Source organism: Carcharodon carcharias, chromosome 9, assembly GCF_017639515.1.
Source record: "Carcharodon carcharias isolate sCarCar2 chromosome 9, sCarCar2.pri, whole genome shotgun sequence".
NCBI lineage: Eukaryota > Metazoa > Chordata > Chondrichthyes > Lamniformes > Lamnidae > Carcharodon > Carcharodon carcharias.
The window spans coordinates 58,631,664-58,654,806 of NC_054475.1; the positions used below are offsets into that span (position 1 = coordinate 58,631,664).

A 23,143-nucleotide genomic window follows, 5' to 3' on the forward strand; every position below is an offset into this window, starting at 1 on the left:
CTTTTATCCCTGACCTTCACTGGCAACTGGATTTCTGCTGTGTGGGACACCAGGGTCCCAAATGATTAGCCATAGTGATGCATGTACCTTCAGGTTCCAGGCAAATGAGATGTCCTGTCATTCATTCTACAAACTGTGGCAGAGGTTTATGTTGAAGGACACCACTGGGCATGATCTCAGAATATGTGCCAGGATCACAGACTGTAGAATTTCAGGGCCAAGTGCCTGAAGTTGTGGATGGATTAGGCTGAAGCGGAGGTGGGCAATGGTGCAGGAGTTCTTATTTATCATTTCAAAGAAATGTATGGAGATCTAAACCAGATTTGTCTACTTTCCCTCTATTATAATTCAGGTTTGCTACTCATTCCTAAAAAATGTTTTCACTGCTTATAAAGGGTTAACAGGAACACTAGTAACATTGGATATATTTTCATCATAGGTTGCTTCTACTTATTTAGGGTGATCAGATTTTCAAGTCAAAACAGGGACCTTTGAAAAGCCTTGGAAGGCAAGGTTATGTGATGACATACATGTTGGGTGACCAATGGCATGAGTTTGGAAGAGGGACAGTTGAAGGTAAGAGGTCATGTGATGACATCACCTGGAATATGTTCAGCTAGATACAAACCTACAGGAGTGTGTGGCTTCAAGAGATGGCTTGACACTCGTTACAATTTATCCCTCCCCATAGGGACATGGTGTCATGGGAAGCTGCAATAATTTGGCTCTGTAAGCAGTTCCAATGTGCATTAGGGTAGCAAACTCAAAGAATAGTGTACGGTGTCATTGATCAGAACGCACAGAGGAAATCTTGACCAATATCACTTACTGATCCTTACATGGAACTTTATGAAAATATTTCTTGTACAGCAAATTTAGAAATACGATACATGAAATAAATTACCTTTTCTGTCTCTAGCCTTTTTTTAACATTGAATTGTCTCTATATTTTCTTCTCACTTATTTTTGGTTTCCCTAGCTTAAGTGTTATTTACTGGCCAGGAAAATAATAAATTGAACTTCTCTGAGGCTTCTGCTGATACCGCTGATCAATTGGGCATTAGAAAGGGGTGTATGAGTGCCCTGGGCTGATTTGATTTTTGATCTTTCCTCCAAATCGTTAACATAAAGGCTCTTGCTTGCATGAAATCTGAGCCAACATATGATAGAGCACCGAAGTACTGTGCCACTGCATGATCGAGATAATATTCTTTTAGTACTTTCAGGACAAGCTTAATAATGTTGATAGAAAGCACAATTGCATTCCTGTTTCTTTTGTCAGTTTCAAAGCTAAGGAACAGCCTTTTGAAATATACAATTGTCAATCCCTAATCGTTAGAGTAAAAACAAATAATTCTCCACTAGTGATTTTGTTGCTGCTGAGCTGACTGGGGAAATGAACAGCTGTTGACCTTCAAATTATTCTACTATGGAGGATATAGTGTTCCAGAAGTTATCTGCAATCTACATGCAAGATACCTTCCAGACTGAATAAAAACAGAAAGTGCTTAAAAATATCAGCAGGTCTGGTAACATCTGTGGTGAGAGAAGCAGAGTTAACGTTTCAAGTCCAATATGAGTCTTCTTTGGTGTCACAGATGCTGCCAGACCTGCTGAGTTTTTCCAGGACTTCCTGTTTCTATTTCAGATCTTTAGCATCTAGTGTTATTCTTTTAACTTACAGAATTTCACAGTTAATTCTCATTATAATGCCTGCTGACAATCAATTGTAAAAGGCTCACTGTGGAAGGTTTCTTGTATGTAGATTGAAAACATTTGCTGGAACACTATATCCTCCATAATATAGTAATTTAAAGGTCAACAGTTGTTGAATTTGCAGTCAGCTATGTAATCTCAGCAGCAACAGTAACCTAACAGTAGTTATACTGTAGGACAGAGAATAAATCAAGAGATAATGAAGGCATGTAAAAAGTAATAACATTAATCATGGGTGACTTTAATCTTCATGTAGATAGGCAAAATCAAATTAGCAGAGGTAGCAATAAGCAAGAATTCATAGAGTGTATTTGGGACAGTTTCCTGGAACAATATGTTGTGGATCCAACGAGGAATCAGGCTATTTTGGATATGATAATGTGTAATGAGGCAGGTTTAATAAATGATCTCAGAGTAAAAGGTCCCCTAGGAAATCGTGACCATAACATATGTTGGGACCACAACTTTTCAATGTTGGGACCACAACTTTTCACTTTATACATTAATGATCTAGACGAAGGAACTGAGGGCATCCTGGCTAAGTTTGCAGATGATACAAAGATAGGTGGAGGGACAGGTAGTATTGAGGAGGCGGGGAGGCTGCAGAAGGATTTGGACAGGTTAGGAGAATGGGCAAAGAAGTGGCAGATGGAATACAACATGGGGAAGTGTGAGGTCATGCACTTTTGTAGGAAGAATAGAGGCATGGACTATTTTCTAAATGGGGAGAGAATTCAGAAATCTGGAGTGCAAAGGGACTTGGGTGTCCTAGTCCAGGATTCTCTTAAGGTTAACTTGCAGGTTGAATCGGTAGTTAGGAAGGCAAATGCAATGTTGGCATTTATTTCGAGAGGACTAGAATATGAAAGCAGGGATATGCTGCTGAGGCTTTATAAAGCTCTAGTCAGACCATATGTAGAATATTGTGAGCAATTTTGGGCCCCGTATCTCAGGAAGGATGTGCTGATCCTGGCGAGGGTCCAGAGGAGGTTCACGAGAACAATCCCAGGAATGAAAGGCTTAACATATGAGGAACGTTTGAGGACTCTGGGTCTATACTCGATGGAGTTTAGAAGGATGAGGGGAGATCTGATTGAAATTTACAGAATACTGAAAGGCCTGGATAGAGTGGACGTGGGGAAGATGTTTCCATTAGTAGGAGGGACTAGGACCCGAGGGCACAGCCTCAGAGTAAAGGTAAGACCTTTTAGAACAGAGATGAGGAGAAACTTCTTTAGCCAGAGAGTGGTGAATCTATGGAATTCATTGCCACAGAAGGCTGTGGAGGCCAGGTCATTGAGTGTATTTAAGACCGAGATAGTTAGGTTCTTGATTGGTAAGGGGATCAAAGGTTACGGGGAGAAGGTGGGAGAATGGGGTTGAGAAACTTATCAGCCATGATTGAATGGCGGAACAGGCTCAATGGGCCGAATGGCCTAATTTCTGCTCCTATGTCTTATGGTAGAATTTAGCATTCAGTTTGAGAGTGAGAGACTTGAATTTGAAACAAATGCAGTAAACATAAATAAGGGTAATTAAAAAGGAATTAGGACAGAGTTAGCTGGAGTGGACTGGGAAAGGAGTTTAGCAGAAAAGACGGTTGATGAACAATGGCAGACGTTCAAGCAAATAGTTCAAGATTTATAACAAAGTTATATCCCAATGAGGAAGGAGGATTCTGGGAAGGGGATAAACCAACCATGGCTAATCAAGGAAGTTAAGGATAATATCAAATTGAAAGAAAACACATACAGTGTGGCAAAGATTAGTGGTAAGCCAGAGGATTGGCAAAGTTTTAAAAATCAACAAAAGATAACCAAAAAAAGGGCAAAATTAAACTTTGAGGGTAAACTAGGAAGTAATATAAAAACAGACAGCAAGAGCTCCTTTAAATATATAAAAAGGAAGGGAGGCCAAGGTGAACATAGGCCCCTTAGAGAATAAGGCTGGGAAAATAATGCTGGGGAACCAGGGAATGGCAGAGGAGTTGAATAAGTACTTTGCATCAGTCTTCACGGTAGAAGACACTAATAGCATTCCAAAAGTACTAAATAATCAAAAGCGGCAGGGGGTGGTGGGGGGGTGGTGGTGGAGGAAATAAATACAATAACTATCACTAGAGAAAAAGTACTAGGGCAGTACTAATGGGGCTAAAGGCCAATAAGTCCCCTGGACCCGATGGGTTGCGTCTTAGGATATTAAGGGAAATAGCTAAACAAATAGTGGATGCACTACTAGTAATCCTTAGATTCTGGAAAAGTCCCAGAAGATTGGAAAACTGCCAATGCAATGCCCTTATTCAAAAGGGGAGGGAGACAAAACAAACAGGTAATTGTAGGCCAGTTAGCTTAACATCTGTCATTGGGAAAATGTTAGTCTATTATAAAGGACGTAATAGCAGAGCATTTAGAAGTGCATAATATAAATCAAGCAGAGTCAGCATAGCTTCATGAAGGGGAAATCATGCCTGACAAATTTTATTCAAATTCTTTGAGGAGGTAATAAGCAGGATAGATAAAGGGGAACCAGTAGATTTAGATTTCCAAAAGGCGTTCAGTAAGGTACCGCACATAAGGCTACTTAATAAGGTAAGAGCCCATGGTGTTGGGGTAGTATATAAGCATGACTGGAGGATTGGCTAACTAATAGAAGACAGAATTGGAATAAGGGGGATATTTTCAGGATGGCAACCTGTAACTAGTGGAGTGCCACAGTGATGGGGCCAGTTATTTACAAAAATATCAATGACTTAGATGAGGGAAGTTATTGTACTATTGCCAAGTTTGCAGATGATATAAAAATACATGGGAAGGCAAGTGGTGAGGATGACACAAAGAGTCTACAGACAGATGTAGACAGGTTAAGTGAGTGGGCAAATTTGGCAGGTGGAATATAATGTGTGAAAATGTGAGGTTATGCACTTTGGCAGGAAGAATAGAGGAACTGAATATTATTTAAATGGAGAAAGACTGCAGAAAGCTTCAGCTCAGAGGGATTTGGGAGTCCTCATGCTTGAATCACAAAAAGCTAGCATACAAATTCAGCAGGTAGAAGGGAAGGCAAGTGGAATGTTGGCCTTCATTTCAAACGGAATGGAGTATAAAAATAGGGAAGTCTTGCTAAAGCTATACAAAGCACTAGTTAGACCATACCTAGAATACTGTGAACAGTTTTGGTCCCCTTATCTAAGGAAAGATATGCTGGCATTGGAGGCAGTCCAGAGAAGGTTCACTAGGTTGATCGCGGGTCTGGAGGGACTTTATGAGGAGAGGTTGAGTAGGTTGGGCTGTACTCATTGGAGTTTAGAAGAATGAGAGGCAACCTAATTGAAACAAATAAGATTCTTAGGGGGCTTGACAGGGTAGATGCTGAGAGGTTGTTTCCCCTTATGGGAGAGTCTAGGACCAGAGGGCATAATCTCAGAGTAAGGGGTCATCCAATTAAGACAAAGATAAGGAGGAATTTCTTCTCGCAGAGGCTAGTGAATCTGTGGAATTCTTTACTGCAAAGGGCTGTAGAGGCTGGGTCGTTAAGCATATTCACGGCTGAGATAGACAGATTTTTAATCAGTAAGGGAATCAAGGGTTATGGGGAAAGTGGAGTTGAAGATTATCAGATTAGCCATGATCTCACTGAATGGCAGAGCAGACTCGATGGGTCAAATGGCCTACTTCTGCTCCTAAGTCTTATGGTCAACAGAATCAGTAGTGGTGAATTATTTGTGTTTACTCTAGAGCCTAGAGATGGACAATTCAGGGGAGGCAGTGACATAGTGGTATTGTCACTGGACTAGTATTCCAGAAACCCAGGGTAATGCTCTAGCGACCTGGGTTTGAATCCTGCCATGGAATTTGAATTCAATAAAAATCTGGAATTAAATATCTAATGATAACCATAAAATGATTGTTGTAAAAATCCATCTCGTTCACTAATGTCCTGGCATAGCAACCAACACCCACATCCCATGAATGAATAAAAAGATTGTACACTTCAGAAGGCTGTTCCTTAGCTTAGAAACTGAGAAAAGAAAGAAGGAGAAAGGGCAAAAAAATTCGATTGCTCCAGCATCATTTTTAACTTTGTTCCGAGTTCTGAGGTGGGTTAGGCACCCTTTGTTTGATCAGGCGGGAGGGTGCAGGGCCCAACAGGTGGGGATCCCAGGCAACATAGCAGCAAATATTAAATTGAGGGAACATTTACAAGCCCCATTTATTTTCATTTATACATGATGGGTTCTAACAAAATAGATATTTTCAGCCAGAAGCTGGAGACTAGCAAATGTACCTCAAGTTTGGGAGAATTGTACCTCGAGCCACAAGCAGCAAAACACGCAGTCTTCCAAGTAATAAGGTTGGCTGTGTGCCACGGCTCAACTGAACTTGCCTGCCATCTTCCTGAGCACTGATTGGTGGTTTACTACCCTTACAAGTGTGGCTTGCAGTTGGTGGACACTGTTGTCAGTCTTCTTTTGTCACCCACCTGATTCTTTCCCAGCTCTGAATGCTGGCGAGAAGGGTCTCAGCGCAGCCAGTTAATGCTCAGCGATTAGGCAGCATTCCCATTCCCAGGCTGCAGCACAGCATGAAAAGATTTTTTTATAAACTGACAGTAAACAGAATGCAAGGATGGGGTAAAGGGAAGAGGACTCGGGAGAGAAAATGTAGAGATGCTAATGCTGTGTGAAAGCCAGGAAAGGTGAAAACCTGGACATTTGAGTAACGTGGAGAAAACTGTAAGGACGCCGGGATCTTTAATGAGCAAAACCAGGGTGTCTGGTCATTGTACATTTAGTTTATTGACTATACACAGCTATATTCTCATGTTAATTTTCTTCCTTTCATCCTAGATGCTCAATCTTTTCAACCAAGTTAATAGGAGGTCAGATGAGGCTTAATACAAATCATTAAACTATTTTATTTCACAGTAAAGTGGACATGCGCAGTAACATTTATGATCAGATTAATTTAATTCAATAGGTACAATTTAGCTTTGGGCAGCAATACGAAATAGAAGACTCTGTGCATCTCCATACCAGTAGCTACTATGTTTTACTTAAGTCTTCTCTCATCCAGTATTTGTTCACCTTAGCAAAGGCCTCACAACCTTTTCTTTAACAAACCTTCCCTTCTGAAAAGTCTCTCTATGTCTATGATCTAACCTTAATTCTGAATTTCTTTCTACAGAGGAACCAATGGATTTTTAAAAATTACATTGATATGCTAATTGTTTAGCAGATTAACAACCTTTCTTTTGCCTTTTCATAAAAACTCATGAGGATACCTATAAGTTTTAATAGAACAATAAAGACAATTTTTTCCAGATCTTTTCAGTAGAAAAATAATCAAGAATCCTGAAACATGACAATCTGCCTTTTAAATATTTCATTCCATTTTGTTTCTAGCAAAGGTGAGGTCTTACCTGACGTTCCAGTTGTTAGGATTGAATACAATGAGCCTGTATAAGGTTGGGTGACGTCAGTGATAGTTGGTTGCCTACTTGTTCCAGTGGATTCTGTCTGCGTAGGCTTCAGTATAGGTGTTGATATTGATGTTGAAACTTGACGTGTTGAACTAATTTGGCTTTCTGTAGCTCTTAAACCAAGTGTTGAAGTTACGGAGGACTCAGGCATGTAGTGACCTGAGACATGGGGTAGTGTTGTTTGAACTGTTGTTTTTTGTGTCAAAGGAGACTGAGAACTATCAGGCACAGAAGGCTTCATTGAATTGGTTGATGTGGCAACAGTAGTCTCAGGGGCTAAGGAGTTCATGTTGCTACTTGTTGGGTTCTGTTTCAATGTGGAAAGTGACACAGCCTCTGTCTGACTGGATCCAGTTGCAAAGAGATTATTAGAAGAGCCAGTTTTATTAAGATCTCCAGAAGAATTACCCTCATTGCTAAGTGAATTGGAAATGGCAGAAACCTTTTGACCTGTTGAATCAGCAGAATTCACAGCTAAGACAACACATAGAGTAAATATAATGTAAAATGCAGTAGGCCGAATCCTGGGTCTCATATTGCTTCCTTCTACTGCTTTTAGCTTTTAACTTTCCTCAATTTTCTAAGTTTATCCTGTAAAATATAAAGCATGAGTAATAGATTACATACAATTTCCAGTACTGAGCTAAATGACAAAAGTTTTACCAGTAAGAAATGAGCTATCCTAAAGGAAGAGGGATGCTATCTTATAAAAAACCTTATGAAGATATTCCTTTCATGCAAATTAAACTACCTTTCTTGGGCCACCTTCACTGAAAAGATAGCATAGAAATTGCAGCAAAACCATAATTGTATTAAATAATAGTAAAACTTCTATACCAAGTTTGAAATGAATTTAAGCGGAACTTAATATCCATACATGCTGCTGTGACAAAAATGGAGATTATTTTGTCTTTGGTATTATAGTAAATTTAGTGACTTTAAATATAGTAAATTCATATTAAAATATGATACCAGTCAATTTGGTTTCTGGAATACCTGTATCAAATTTACTTTTTTCTATGGTAGAGCTAATCTTCAGACCATTAGTGTACAAGACTGGTTGCACTGCAGATAGCCATGATCAACTTAGTTAATGCAAATACCCACATTTTGCATCCCTGTCTATCTGCCCATAAATGTGCCATTGTGTTTATTCTGTGTGATTCTTCACAGGGCTAATATGTGTGAATTCATCTTGGTGAAGACAATCTGAAAATATAATTTTCAACATTGTTAGAACTCATTGTCCAGGATTTTCCCCTCGTCGATTTGGGGGCGGGGCCCAGTCGCCAAGGGGAAAATGATGCGGGATGACGTCGGGAGGAATCCCCGACATCATCATGGGCCATTTAAATTTTTAGGAAGGCGGGTAGACAGCGAAATCAGCTGTCTGCCCGCCGACCTGTCAATGGCTAATTGAGGCCATTGACAGGCTAGTTAAAGCCTAAATAGCCAAGTGGTTATGGTACTGGGCTTGTAACCCCAAGATCAAGAGTTCAAATCTCACAATGGCAAACTATGAAACAATGTAACTTCATCTGAATAGGAACAGATGGAAACGTGTTTGTACTCGAAAGAGTTACTTAAGGCTGGTGGCAGGCCAGGAGCCCCATCGGGCTTCTGATTAATCATGAAACTTAATCCACTGGTGGGATGAAGTTTCATGTCCGTTTTGTACAAAAATAATAAAGTTTATGGGTTCTTTATTAACATGTCCCATCTCATGTGACATTGTCACATGAGGGGGACATGTTAATAATTTTTTAATGTTTCTATTTTTAAAGTTTTTCCCACTGTCAGTATTCTCCCGGAGACAGGACTTTGCCTCAGGGAGAAGTGCGCTTTTGAGAAATCCCTACCCCCCCCCCCACATAGCACTTCCTGTCGACAGAAATAGGAGGAAACCACCAGGGGCCTAAGTGTGATGCTGAGTGGCCCGCTCACTTAAAATGGCGGCGGGCCCTGTTTCAGTGGCGGGGGTCAGCTGCCCGCCCACCGCCAAGCCGGTGGGGCCCGCCCACCATCCATGGACAAGATTCCGTCCATTAGCTCGGTTAGTTGATGATTATCCGAGTATACGTGTTTGAGAAGTGGAATTAAATACAGTGCAGCACTAAAGATCTCCATCATAAGAACACAGGCAGAATTGATCCACAGGAAACTGGTACTCACAGTAACTGCAGAGTCTGAGGAAATCATTCTAAGGCTGTACAAAGGGAGGACCCTTGTATTTGTTAACTAAAACCAAGGCATTCAACCATGTGAGCAGGGGTAGTCTATTTAAGCTGCTGGAGAAAATTGGTTGCCTATCAAAGCTGCTCAATGTGATCTCTTTCCATGCCAACATGATGGGTAAGGTCAGCGATGACAGAGTAACATCAGAATCCTTTGCGATCCGCAGTGTGGTCAAAATAGGTGTTCTGGCACTGACACTCTTTGGCATATTCTCTTTGCTGCTGTCATATCCCTTCAGATCATCTACAGAGGATATCTACTTACATGTCAGAACTGACAAAAACATGTTCAGACTCACTCACCCAAGATAAAAATGCGCCAAGTCCACAGATAGTCACTCTGATGATACCACACTAATATTCTATACCATGGAACACATGCAGCGGCAAATGTAAAGAGTTTCTCACGCCTGTAATGAGTTAGGGAGGAAGCTAAAGAGCAGATCCTTAAAAGGAGTAGGGATTACTCCCAGCGCTACAGGATAGTGAGCATAGGAGCAGTAAGATAAAAACAAAATAATAAAACAAGTTAACATGTAGCTGGAGAAATGGTACAGCAGAGAGGACTTCAGATTCCAGGAGAATTGGAAGCAGTTCTGGGGCAGGAAGGAGCAATAACATGCTGGAAGATTGCACTTCCACAGAGCTGAGACCAATGTCTTCAGGGATGTTAACTAATGCTGTGTGGTTTTTGTGGGGGTGGGGGTTAAATTAATTTGGAGGAGGGAGGACATCAGGTCAAAATATTCGTGAGAAGGTGGCTGAGAGATAAACAGCATTCGATTGAAGAGTAGTTCAGAAATAGGAGGAAACCACCAGGGGCCTAAGTGTGATGCTGAGTGGCTGCATGCCTCAACAGGGGGCCACGATCCTATGAGGTAAACACCACTGAAACTGGTATTCCTCCCTCTGCAAGCAACATGTCACCTTCTATGCTGCCTCTGCTCCATCTCCCTCTTATGCTGCAGCCCAAGAGGGATTGCAATTATAACACCCATGACTGGGAACAAGTAGACTGACAGAGCACTTGTCACAACCAAGGCCTTTTCCACACCTATCACGACTCTTTGTCGATTTCATCAATTCCAACCAACTCCTCAAACCATCAAGCACTTCCACAAACTCAAACAGAGCCAGCAGAACCTAATCGACAAAAAAACTACAAGTTGTTGGTGATCCCTTTAAATAACACTGGTGGGGGTTCTTTTTTTAAATTCATTCATGGGATATGGGCATCTCTGGCTAGGCCAGTGTTTATTGCCCATCCCCGGAGAAGGAGGTGGTGAGCTGCCTTCTTGACCACTGTAGTCCTTGTGGTGTAGCTTCACCCACAGTGCTATTAGGGAGGGAGTTCCAGGATTTAGACCCAGTGACAGAGCAGGGACAGTGATATATTTCCAAGTCAGGATGGTGAGTGGCTTGAAGGAGAATTTGCAGGTGGCGGTGTTCTTATGTGTCTGCTGTCCTTATCCTTCTATGTGGTAGCAGTTGTGGGTTTGAAAGGTGCTGTCGAAGGTGAGTTCCTGCAGTGCATCTTGCAGATGGTACACACTGCTGCCACTGTGTATCAGTGGTGGAGGAAGTGAATGTTTGTGAATGCGGTGCTAATCAAGCAGGCTGCTTTGTGCTGGATGGTGTCAAGCTTTTTGAGTGCTAGTGGAACTGCTCTCATCCAGGCAAATGGAGAGTATTCCAACACACTCCTAATTTGTGCTTTGTAGATGGTGGGCAGGCTTTGGGGAGTCAGGAGATGAGTTACTCACCACAGGATTTCTGGTCTCCGACCTGCCCTTGTAGCCACAGTATTTATATGGCTGGTCCAATTCAGTTTCTGGTCAATGGTAACCCTCAGGAAGTTGATAGTGGAGTATTCAGCAATGTCAATGCCTTTGAATGTCATGGGGAGATGCTTAGGTTCTCTCTTGTTGGAGATGGTCACTGCCCGACACTTTTGTGGTGCAAATATTACTTGCCACTTGTCATCCCAAGCCTGGATTTTGTCCAGGTCTTGCTGCACTTGGACATGGACTGCTTCAGTATCTGAAGAGTTGCGAATGGTGCTGAACATTGTGCAATCATCAGCGAAGATCTCCGCTTCTGACCTTATAATGGAAGGAAAGTTATTGATGAGGCAGTTGAAGATAGGCCTAGGACACGACCCTGAGGAACTCCTGCAGCGATGTCCTGGAACTGAGATGATTGACCTCCAAAAACCACAAATATCTTCCTTTGTGCTACGTATGACTCCAACCAGTGAAGAGTTTTCCCCCTGATTCCCATTGATTACAGTTTTGTCAGGGTTCCTTGATATCACACTCGGTCAAATGCTGCCTTGACATCAAGAGCAGTCACTTTTACCTCGCCTCTGGAGTTCAGCTCTTTTGTCCATGCTTGAACCAAGGCTGTAATGAGGTCACGAGCTGAGTTGACCCTGATGAAATGCAAACTGAGCATCAGTCAGCAGGTTGTTGCTAAGCAAGTGCCACTTGATAGCAATATTGATGACCCCTTCCATCACTTTACTGATGATTGAGAGTAAACTGATGGGGCATTAATTGGCTGGCTTGGATTTCTCTTGCTTTTTGCAGATAGGACATACCTGGACGCTTTTCCACATTGCCGGGTAGATGCCAATGATATAGCTGTGCTGAAACAGCTTGGCTTGGGCATGGCAAGTTTGGGAGCACAAGTCTTCAGTACTATTGCCAGAATGTTGTCAGGGCTCATAGCCTTCGCAATATCCAGAGCCTTCAGCCATTTCTTGTTTTCACATGGATTGAATCAAATTGAATGAAGATGGGCATCTGTGATGCTGGCGACCTTGAGATGGCCGAGATGGATCATCCACTTGGCATTTCTGGCTGAAGATTGTTGCAAATGCTTCAGCATTATCTTTGGCACTAATGTGCTGGGCTCCTCCATCTTTGAGCATGTGAATATTTGTGGAGTCTCTTCCTCCATGAGTTATTTAATTGTCCACCACCATTCATGACTGGATAAGATCTGATCTGTTAGTTGTGGAATTGCTTAGCTCTGTCTGTCGCTTGCTGCTTATGCTGTTTGGCATGCAAGTAGTCATGCGTTGTAGCTTCACCAGGTTGATATCTCATTTTGAGGTATGTCTGATGTTGCTTCTTGCATGCCCTCCTGTACTCTTCATTGAACCAGGGTTGGTGCCCTGGCTTGGTGATAACGGTAGATGGGGGATATGCTGGATCATGAGGTTACAGATTGTGGTCGAGTACAATTCTGATGTCACACAATGCCTCATGGTTGCCCAGTCTTGAGTTGCAAGATCTGTTAGAAATCTGTCCCTTTAGCACGGCGGTAGTGCCACCCAACACAATGGAGGGTATCCTCAATGTAAAAATGGGACTGTGTCTCCACAAGGCCAGTGCTGTTGTCACTCCTACCATCATGGACAGATGCACCTGCAGCAGGCAGGTTGATGAGGATGAGTTCAAGTATGGTTTTCCCTCAGCACCTGCTGCAGACCCAGTCTAGCAGCTATGTCATTTAAGACTCAGCCAGCTGGGTCTGGAGTGGTGCTACCAAGCCATTCTTGATGATGGATATTAAAGTCCCCCACCCAGAGTACATTCTGCACCCCTTTCCACCCTCAGTGCTTCCTCTAAGTGGTGTTCAACATGGAGGAATATTGATTCATCAGCTGAGCAGGGGAGGGGAAAGGGCACAGTACATGGTAACTACAGCAGATTTTTTTGCCCATGTTTGACCTGATATCATGAGACTTAATGAGTCCAGAATTGATGTTGAGGACTCCCAGGGCAACTCCCTCTTGACTGTATACACTATGCCCCCACCTCTGCTGGGTCTGCTGGTGGGACAGAACATAGCCAGGGATGGTGATGGTAGCATCTGGGACATTATCTTTAAGGTATGATTCCATATGACTATGTCAGGCTGATGCTTGACTAGTCTGTAAGACAATGTTGGCACATGTCCCCAGATGTTTGTAAGGAGGACTTTGCAGGGTGACTGGGCTAATTTTCAGCTGTTGTTTCCTCTCCTACATCAATGTCAGGTGGCCCATCCAGTTTCATTCCTTATCCAATTTTCTTTAGTGGTTTGATACAACTGAGTGGCTTGCTAGGCCATTTAAGAGTCTGGTCCTGGAGTCACACGTAAGTCAGACTTCCTTCTCTAAAGTAGATTAGTGAACTAGATGGGTTTTTAAGACAATTGACAATGCTTTCATGGTTATCATTAAACTTAAGTCCGGATATTTATTGAATTAATATTCCAACATCTGCCTTGGTGGGATTTGAACCCAGGTCATTACCCTGGGTTTCCTGGAATACTAATCCATCAACAATACCACTACTCCACTACCTTTCTGCTCCTGAATACATGTTCATCTATACATAATGAAGAAAGGGCATAAGCTGGAGCAGCGAGGTCAAAAATGGCAGTGCTGGTGTCAAAACAGCATTATACACTGACTAACATTACAATCTGCTTACTTTGCATGTTTTCATGTGTACCTGATGCAGATGTAATTTTGGTACCAAAGTGATACTCATAGCACCAAAACTACAGAGCCCAATTTTGCGACCCATGTGCATAAATACCCAAAGTGTGATGAATGAAGTTGGTAAGCTGAAGACACAGGCAACCATATAGAATTATAATATATTGGAATTATGGGTATTGGTTGCTCTCGTCCACTGGCTGGAGATCCTGCAACAGCCCCATATTTCCTCCTTTTGGCAAGACCCATCCTGTTTCGTGCCAGAGGTTGACAACTATTCATTTGCAGGCAGCACCATTGGTGAGGCGAGGATGCTGCCAGCAATGCACCCACCAGAGGCCCAAGATCAGCAAGGGGCCAGGCTAAGTTGAGTGAGAGCAGGATGGGGGAGTCACAGAATGAGGGATGTGATGGGAGTGGGGTCAACAGTAAGGGCAGCAGGGTGCCTCTGCAGTGGGAGCCCCTTCCCAATGCCGGGTGCCTCGATCAGGCACTGAGTGCCTTTAAGGGAATGAGGGGTCCCGTCCCAAGGAGCCCACAAGCAATAGAGTTTGCCTTTTGGGCTCCCCACATGGCAACAGCACCTCACCCCACTATGGATTGCTGGTTTGCTACCAATAGCAGCAGGCTGAGGCCCTTAAATGGCAGTGGGGTGGGAAGGCTATCCATAAGCCTTCCGGCCCCTGACTTTATTGGACCAGAGTTGGGAAGGCAGCGGAGTCTGCACTCTCCCACCCAATTAAATGCCCCCCACAGCTCCAAACCATCAGGGGAGGGCATTACATTCCATTCCACCTAACGTTGCTGACAACTATGTATCAAGTACAAGAGGATAGGGAGAAAAGAGGGGGTGGTATTATTGATCAATGATACTATTGCAGCATTAGAAGGTTGGAGGAGTTGCAGATAGTGAAGAGGATTGTCAAAGGATACAATGGGATATAGATCGGTTGCAGACTTGGGCGGAGAAATGGCAGATGGAGTTTAATCCGGACAAATATGAGGTCTAATACAGGCAGGAATTATACAGTAAACGGCAGAACCCTTAAGTGCACTGACGGGCACAGGGATCTGGGTGTACAGGTCCACAGGTCACTGAAAGTGGCAACGCAGGTGGATAAGGTAGTCAGGAAGGCATATGGCATGCTTGCCTTCATTTGGAATATTGCGTGCAATTCTGGTCACCACATTACCAGAAGGATATGGAGGCATTGGAGAGGGTGAGAGGAGGTTTACCAGGATGCTGCCTGATCTGGAGGTTATTAGCTATGAAGAGAGGTTGGAGAAACTCAGATTGTTCTCACTAGAGCGACGGAGATTAAGGGGCGACTTGATAGAAGTTTACAAAATTATGAGTGGCATGGACAGAGTAGATATTCAGAAGCTTTTTCCCATGATGGAAGAGTCAATTACTAGGGGATAGAGTTAAGGTGCGAGGAGAAGACTATAGAGGAGATGTACGGGGCAAGTTTTTTTTTTACGCAGAAGGTAGTGAGTGTCTGGAATTCGCTGCCAGAGGAGGTGGTGGAAGCAGATACGATAGTGGTGTTTAAGAGGCAGCATGACAAATACATGAATAGGATGGGAATAGAGGGCTACGGACTCCAGAAGTGCAAAATGTTTTAGTTGACGGGCAATATGATTGGCGCAGGCTTAGAGGGCCGAAAGGCCTGTTCCTGTGCTGTACTTTTCTTTGTTCTTTGTTCTAGAAAGGGATGTTGTTGGATGTTGTAATAGACAAAGTCTATTTGGTTAGAAATAAAGGACAATAGAGGAGCCATTCATGGCTGGGTGTAAACTATAGACTACCAAAAAGTGCGAAGGAGATAGAGGAACAAATTTGTAGACAAATAGCAGGACGATGCAAGAACTTAAGAGTAGTGATCATGGGGGTAAGCAGCAAAGAAGGGGAGGAATTCCTGAAATGTGTACAAGGCAACTTTCTTTATCAATGTTTTACCAACACACTAAAGAAGGCAACAGTGTTGGGTCTAGTTCTGGGGAACAATATGGGGCAAGTGGAACACATTTCATGAGAGAACATTTGGGAAACATTGAGCAGATGATGTGGTTTAAGAGTAGTTTTGGAAATGGACAAGAAAAAAATTAACTGTGAAAATATTCAACTGGACAAGCGCTAATTTTGTTGGGTTAAAAAGGGTTCTGGATCTGGTGAATTGGAATCAAGGATTGGAAGGTAAAATAGTAAATGAGCAGAGAGGCCTTCAAAAAGGAGATAGTTCTGATTCAGACTAGACACATTCCTAATAAGGGGAAAGAAGGGTAGCCAAAGCCAAATGACTAACAATATAGAGATTAAAATGAAACAGAAAAAGGAAGCTTTTGATAAACGTTGGATATGTTATTCAGTTGAGAATCAAGCTGAATACAAAAAGGTACAGGGAAGAGTTGAAGTAAGGAATTGGTGGGGCAAAAAGAATAAATGATATTAGATTAGGAGCTGATAGAAAAAGGATAATGAATATATAAATAATAAAATGGTAATCAGAGGAGGGTGGGGCAATTAGGGACATTGTGGAGGCAGAGGGCATGGCTGAGGTACAAAATGAATACCTTGTCTTCACTAAAGAAGAGGGCGCTACCAGACTGCTACAATAAAGGAGGAAGTAGTAGAAATATTTGATTGGATAAAAATAAATAGAAAGGGGGTAGTTAAAAGGTTATTAAAAGTAGGAAAGTCACCTGGTCTGGATGGGATGCATCTTAGCTCGCCGAGGGAAGTAGGGAGAGGAATTATTGAAGTTCTGGCTACAATATTAATTGTACATCAATTGTGTTTAATTATATGCAGGTGCAAGACATTAATTGGAGTTTCACTTAAGCACATATAAAGAGACACTTGTGACATGCAGCTCCTGTTTATAGAGCTGAGGGGCCTTCGTGGCTCCTTGCAGGCGTTGCCCGTCTTTTACCAGGACCTGATCAAAGTCTGGACCATGGTCGCCTCGCGATGCAGTTCTCCCCCGTCAGGAGTAGCGGCTATCGTCAGAGAGCCGCTGCTCAAGAATCCACTCCTCCGTCCTTTTCAATGGCTCGTGGAGAGGAAGGCTGTGGCTGCCGGGGTGACCAGGATCGGTGACGTGCTGGGTGGCAGAGAGTGGGCTGGATGTTTCCACAGGAGTTGGCACGCTGGGGTGTCCAGCTCGTGGCCAATGCCATTCAAGACCTTAGGATGGCTGTGCTCGGCCCTGACATTATACTGGGTCTCGAGGTGGCACAGGTGCGCGGTGATCTTCCGTCTGAGCGTTCCCCTGTTCAGACAGAATTCCACATTGGCCCCAAGCCCCGAACCATTGGGAGGCTCTCTACGGAGGTGTCCTCCCGCTATCTATTGGGGACCTGGGGTGGAGGGTGTTGCATGCAGCAGTCCCCTATAATTGTAGGATGTGTCGATTCACAGACTCCCAAGATACCTACCCTTTTTGCGGTCTTGTGGAGTCCATGGACCATGTCTATGTTAATTGTTGTAGGCTGCACTCCCTTTTCAGTTGTTTAAAAAACCTTTTATTAATGTTTTGTTTGCACTTCAGTCCCATGCTCCTGGTGCGGAGGGGGGCCAGGAAGGAGGAGGACCTCCTTGTGAACCTGTGCCTGGGCTTGGCCAAGATAGCCATTAACAGGTCCAAGCAGCGGGCGATCGAGGGGGTTGTCCCACCCGACTGTTTGCCCCTCTTCTGCAGCTATGTTCGTGGCCAGGTGTCCCTGGAGAGGGACCACGCGGTGTCTGCTGGCACCGTCGAGGCCTTCCGTGCCCGGTGGGCACTGCGGGAGCCGGGGTCCTTTACTGACCCCCTTAATCACATTTTGATTTGATGTTTGTAAGTTTTCTTTAAACTTTGTCTTTGGTTATACAGCTAACCTAACTTAGGGGCTGTGTTTACTTTATCCCACATTTTGTTGATTTAGTTTAATAGGTTAGCTTTAAAAGAGCTAAATAGACACCAAATAAAACTGGTATGATTGAGTTAAGAGGTGTATCATTGTGTTGGTTTACTCTGTAAAGAAATGTAAGCCTGATAAAGATTAGCTCCAGTATCACATTTCAACTGGTTTTCTGGAAGATAACAACAATCAGCCAATCCTCCTTAGATATGGAAGTGGTGCCAGTGAACTGGAGAATTGCAAATGTTACACCATTCTTCAAAAAAAAAGGGGGAAAACAACTACAGGTCTGACAGCCTAATTTGGTGGGAAAACCTTGAGACAATAAACAGGGACAAAATTAATTGGCATTTGGAAAAGTGCGATCTAATAAATAAAATTCAGCATGAAGGAAAATCATTTTGAATTTAATTGAGTCCTTTGGTGAAGTAATGGAGAGGGTGGATGCATGTAATGTGGTAGAGGTATTGATTGTAATCTTCCAAGATTAGTTAAATTCTGGAAGGGTCCCTGTGGCTTGGGAATAGCAAATGTAACATTATTCAAGAAAGGAGGGAGATAAGAAGCAAGAAACTTTAGGCCAGTTAGCCTAACATCTGGGTTAGAGGGAAATAGCTAGAATCCATTATTAAGGAGGTTATAGCAGGAAATTTAGAAAATTATAATGGCATCAGGCAGAATCATAGTTTTGTGAAAGGGAAATAAAGGACATAAGGAGTCTGCAGAGGGACAGATAGGTTAAAAAAGTGGGTAAAAATTTGGCAGATGGAGTATAATATAAGAAAATGGGAACTTGTCCACTTTGGCAGGAAGGACAAGAATGTTGAATTATTTAAATGGAGAGAAATTGGAGAACTCTGAGGTACAGAGGGATCTGGGTGTTTTGTTACATGAATCAGAAAAAGTTAATATGCAGGTACAGCAGAATGTTGTCATTTATTGCAAGGGAAATGGGATGTTAAAATGGGTATGTTTTGCTACAGTTGTACAGGGCATTAGTGAGACCACAATTAGAGTACAGGGTACAGTTTTGGTTCCCTAATTTAAGAAGAGATGTTCATGTGTTGAAAGCAGTTCAGAGAAGGTTCACTCGATTGATAAAAGCAAAATACTATGGATGCTGGAAATCTGAAACAAAAACAGAAAATGCATACAGACTCAAAACATTAACTCTCTCTTTCTCTCCACAGATGCTGTTAGACCTGCTGAGTTTTTACAGCACTTTGTTTTTGTCACTCGATTGATACCTGGAATGGGGCAACTATATTTTGAAGAAAGATTGGACTTGTATCCATTGGAGTTTAGAAGATTGAGAGGCGATCTTATTGAAACATATAAGATCCTGAGGGGACTTGACAGGGTAGATGCTGATAGGATGTTTCCCCTTGTGGGAGAGACTAGAACTAGGGGACACAGTTTAAAAATAAGGGGTCTCCCATTTAAAGACGGAGATGGGAAGAATTTTTTTCTGAGGGTTATGAACCTTTGGAACTCTCTTCCTGGAGAGTGGTGAAGGCAAAGTCAATGAATATTTTTAAAGTCAAGAATCAAGCTACTTCTACTAACAATGGAGTCAAAGGTTTGCAGTGGTACGCGGAATATGGAGTTAAGGCCACAATCAGATCAGCCATGGTCTTATTGAATGGTGGAGCAGGCTTGAGGGGCCAAATGGCCAACTCCTGCTCTTAATTCGTATGTTCATATGTGTGTGTGCCAAAAGAAGGGGCTGAATATATGGTAGCTAAATTTGCTAATGACACCAAGATAGTAGGAACTAAGTTGTCAAGAGGAGATAAAGAGTCTGCAAAGGGACATAGATAGGTTAAATGAGTGGGCAGAAGTTTAGCAGAAGGTGTATAATATGGGAAAAGTGAACTTGTCCACTTTGGCAGGAAGAATAGAAAAGCAGTATGCTATTTAAATGGAGAGAGATTGTAGAACTCGGTACAGAGCGATCTGGGTAACCTGGTACATGAATTGCAATGAATTAGCATGCAGGTACAGCTAGTGGTTAAAAAGGCAAGTGGAATGTTGGTGTTTATTGCAAGGAGAATGGAATATAAAAGTAAGGAAGTCTTACTGAAGCTGTACAGGACCTTGTTGAGGCTATATCTAGTGTACTGTGTATATAGTTTTGGTCTCCTTATTTGAAAAGGGATATAATTGTATTAGAAGCAGTTCAGAGAAGATTTACTCAGCTCATTCCTGGGATGAAGGGCTTATCTCAAGAAAGGTTGAACAGTTTCAACCTATATCTAAATGAGTTTAGAAGACTGAGAGGTGATCTTATTGAAATGATAGGGTGCGTACTGGGAGGATGTTTCCTCTTGAGGGGAGACTAGAACTAGAGGGCACAGTTTAAGAATAAGAGATCACCCTTTTAAGACAGAGATGAGGAGAATTTTTTTCTCTCAGATGGTCATTAGTCTGTGGAATTCTGTTCCACAGAACAGTGGAGGCTGGGTCACTAAATGTATTCAGGGCTGAGTTAGGTAGATTTTTGATACATAAGGGAGTTAAGGGTTATGGGGATCAGACAGGAAACTATGATCTTATCGAATGACAGAGCAGGCTCAATGGGTCAAATGGCCAACTGCTACTCCTAAGTCCTATTTAGTCTTAACCCTGTCATGTCACTGAAATGACCTTAATCAATGCTACAAATGACAACTTATTTGTCTGTGACTGTGGTGCACTACCTTTCCTCATCCTTTTTGACCTGTCTGCAACCTTTATATGGTTGACTACACCAATCTTCTCTAATGCCTCTCCTCCATTGTCGAGCTGTGTGGGACTGCCTTTACCTGGCTCCACTCTTATCTATCTCACCATAGCCAGATCCAGAGAATTTACAATTTCTTCTCTTTACACCCTTGCACTGTTAGCTCTAGAGACCCTACAAGGATTTATCTTTGGCCCCCTCCTCATTGCCATTTATATGAAAAAAAAACAAAATGCCATTATTGGATGACAAGACCTGAAAACACAACATTAGGTTCCACATGTACACCGACGATATTCAGCTTGATCTCACGTCCACCACTCCCAACCCCTCCACTGCCTCTGTGTTAAGCTGCCTGTCTGACATCCCGTCCTGAATGAGCTGCGATCTACCCCTGATTTCTCCTTTAAGATGCTCCTTAAAACCTACATCTTTCACGCAACTTTTGATCACCTGTCCTAATGCCTCTTTCTTTGCCTAAGTGGCGACATTTGTCTGATAGTGCACCTGTGAAGCGTCTTGGATCATTTTTCTAAAAGGTTATATAAAGGCAGGTTGTTGTTATTGTTGGACTTTTAAATAAATTATAACTACAAACAAAAAAAAGTATTGGCACCTCTTGCCTATCTCTAACTCCTTTAGATGTTGGAATTGGGTCAAGTAGCAACTCTGACCAAAATTTCATTTTATAACTGCAAGCATCCTGTGGACAACAAGTAACAATTGGTTTGGAAAGAAATAGGAAAGTCAGAGTGTCGCAAACAGTGTTCAGCTAAAACTAATCACTAATCTCCATGTACACAGTTCTGAAACAGCCCAACAAATGCACAATGGTTTTTCTCCAACATGTAATGATAGTTTACTGTGTTGTTTATACTGAATGTAAGATGAATTGGCAAAATGATTTGTGAATGCTTATGTCCCAGTTTGTTGTAGTCATGGTAGCTCATATTTTTCTGACTTGTCATGCTATGATTCACTCTGGGTGTGTGTTTGAAGACAAGCCCAATTTTTTTTCAATAACACCACATACATTACAAGTCCAAGAAACCAAGTTCCTCCCTGGATACTCAGGATGAAGGCTCCTGGATCTCCATCATCAGTTTCCTTATATCTAAGAAAACTGTTGAAATCATTGGCCATTAAGATTGTAGGTATTGAGCTTCAACTCTCCTACAAAATTTATTTCAACAACTAGGCAGATCTACACCAAAGTACACAGATCATGCAATTATATATTGATCTCTAGTTCAGTGCTTAAAATAAAGTTTGTCAATAGTACTGCTTAGGTTCTGAGAAAAAATCCATTAAAATTTTCAGAGTAGTTACATTTCCATATTTCAAAACTTGAACAATAATTGCACACTCCCAATAATTTCTCACTATGTTTTGGCTTTCCATTTAATAGTTTTTATTTGCAGCTAACTTAAAAGACCAGCGTTCTTGATTTTTCTTGGAAATCATTAACAGATTTTTGCAGCAATGATATTGTACGTATTGAAGAGACCAGTACAACATACTGTTCAGAATGAGAGTGTGAGGCCCGAATAATATTCCACTTGTGTGATTGGGAAACCCTGGGAACTATCAGCAAAATCACTTTCCAAATTGACCTTCGAAGCTTTTGACAAGACTGATTAGCACGTTATTTGTTAATATTGCTTCTCCCCTCCCCCAATCCTTACCAGATCTACCAATACCATCGAACAGACCAAAAAAATGTGAACACTGCATTGTTTTAAGCCACTGAAATTTTAATTTGAAAAGTCTTTTATTCTTATAACTCTGGTTATTAAACGTCTACTTGTCTTTTATTGTTACACCCATAAAAGGTAGGTAACACTGGTTACCTATAATTTCTTGTTGATCTAAATACTAACCAGTATTCTAAGTCAAAATAAATTCCACACCAAACTCACCCCAATTTCAAAGCTGGTAGAGTTTCAGACAATCCACTGGTGCCCGGTTTAGGCAATTTTATGAAGAGTTAAAGTTGCTGCAGATTGATGTACCTATAACTTGACTGTAAACCACACCACCTGTCTCACTGCAAGAGCACTAACAAGTTCTGCCTTGCTGTCATTTCCGGGGCATTTCATTGTTCTCACTCCCCAGAGGTTGCGAGAGAGAGAGAGAGAGAGAGGCGGGTTGCGGGGAGCAAATGAGAACTGACTCGACGTAACCAGAAGGGAGGGCCATGAAATTTGATGCTTTTCACCACAACAACTGCTGAGAGCGATACACCTGAGCTGAAACTTTATACTATTGGATCAGTCATTTTAGCAATTTAACCACCAGGTTTCGGTTTGCTTGTACTCGCTGGGAAAGAAGTTGCTAGGAAGGAAGAAAATAACAGCAAAAGCAAATATTTACTAGACAGGAAGGAACAGTGCAAGTATATTGACATTAGCTCTCCCACAGTTCTTGGGGATAGTGAAATCTAGTTAGTCAAAAAGAAGATAGTATAAAGAACTGTGTGAAATTACAGTAATTATCCTGCATACAAATTATCCTGTCAAAACAAAGTAATAGTAACTAGTTTGTTGTTGTAAACTAGTTCACAGTTGATTAGTCCAGGCTGTTTTAATTTGTCTCCAC

At 42.1% G+C, this 23,143-nt stretch overlaps 1 protein-coding gene across 3 annotated transcripts in view; it reads right to left on the reverse strand.

The window, feature by feature from the left end:
- The window catches only part of si:ch211-105j21.9 (sialomucin core protein 24-like), a 30,006-nt gene extending 7,377 nt beyond the window's left edge, over positions 1-22,629 (reverse strand). For all 3 annotated transcript variants that reach the window (XM_041194848.1, XM_041194846.1, XM_041194847.1), the window contains exons 1-2: positions 22,465-22,629; positions 7,135-7,785 (exon numbers count right to left, since the gene is read on the reverse strand). In XM_041194848.1, coding sequence (XP_041050782.1) covers positions 7,135-7,729 — 595 coding nt within the window. In that variant the 5' untranslated portion in view covers positions 7,730-7,785; positions 22,465-22,629. The remainder of the gene's footprint in view (positions 1-7,134; positions 7,786-22,464) is intronic.
- Positions 22,630-23,143: the final 514 nt, after the last annotated feature.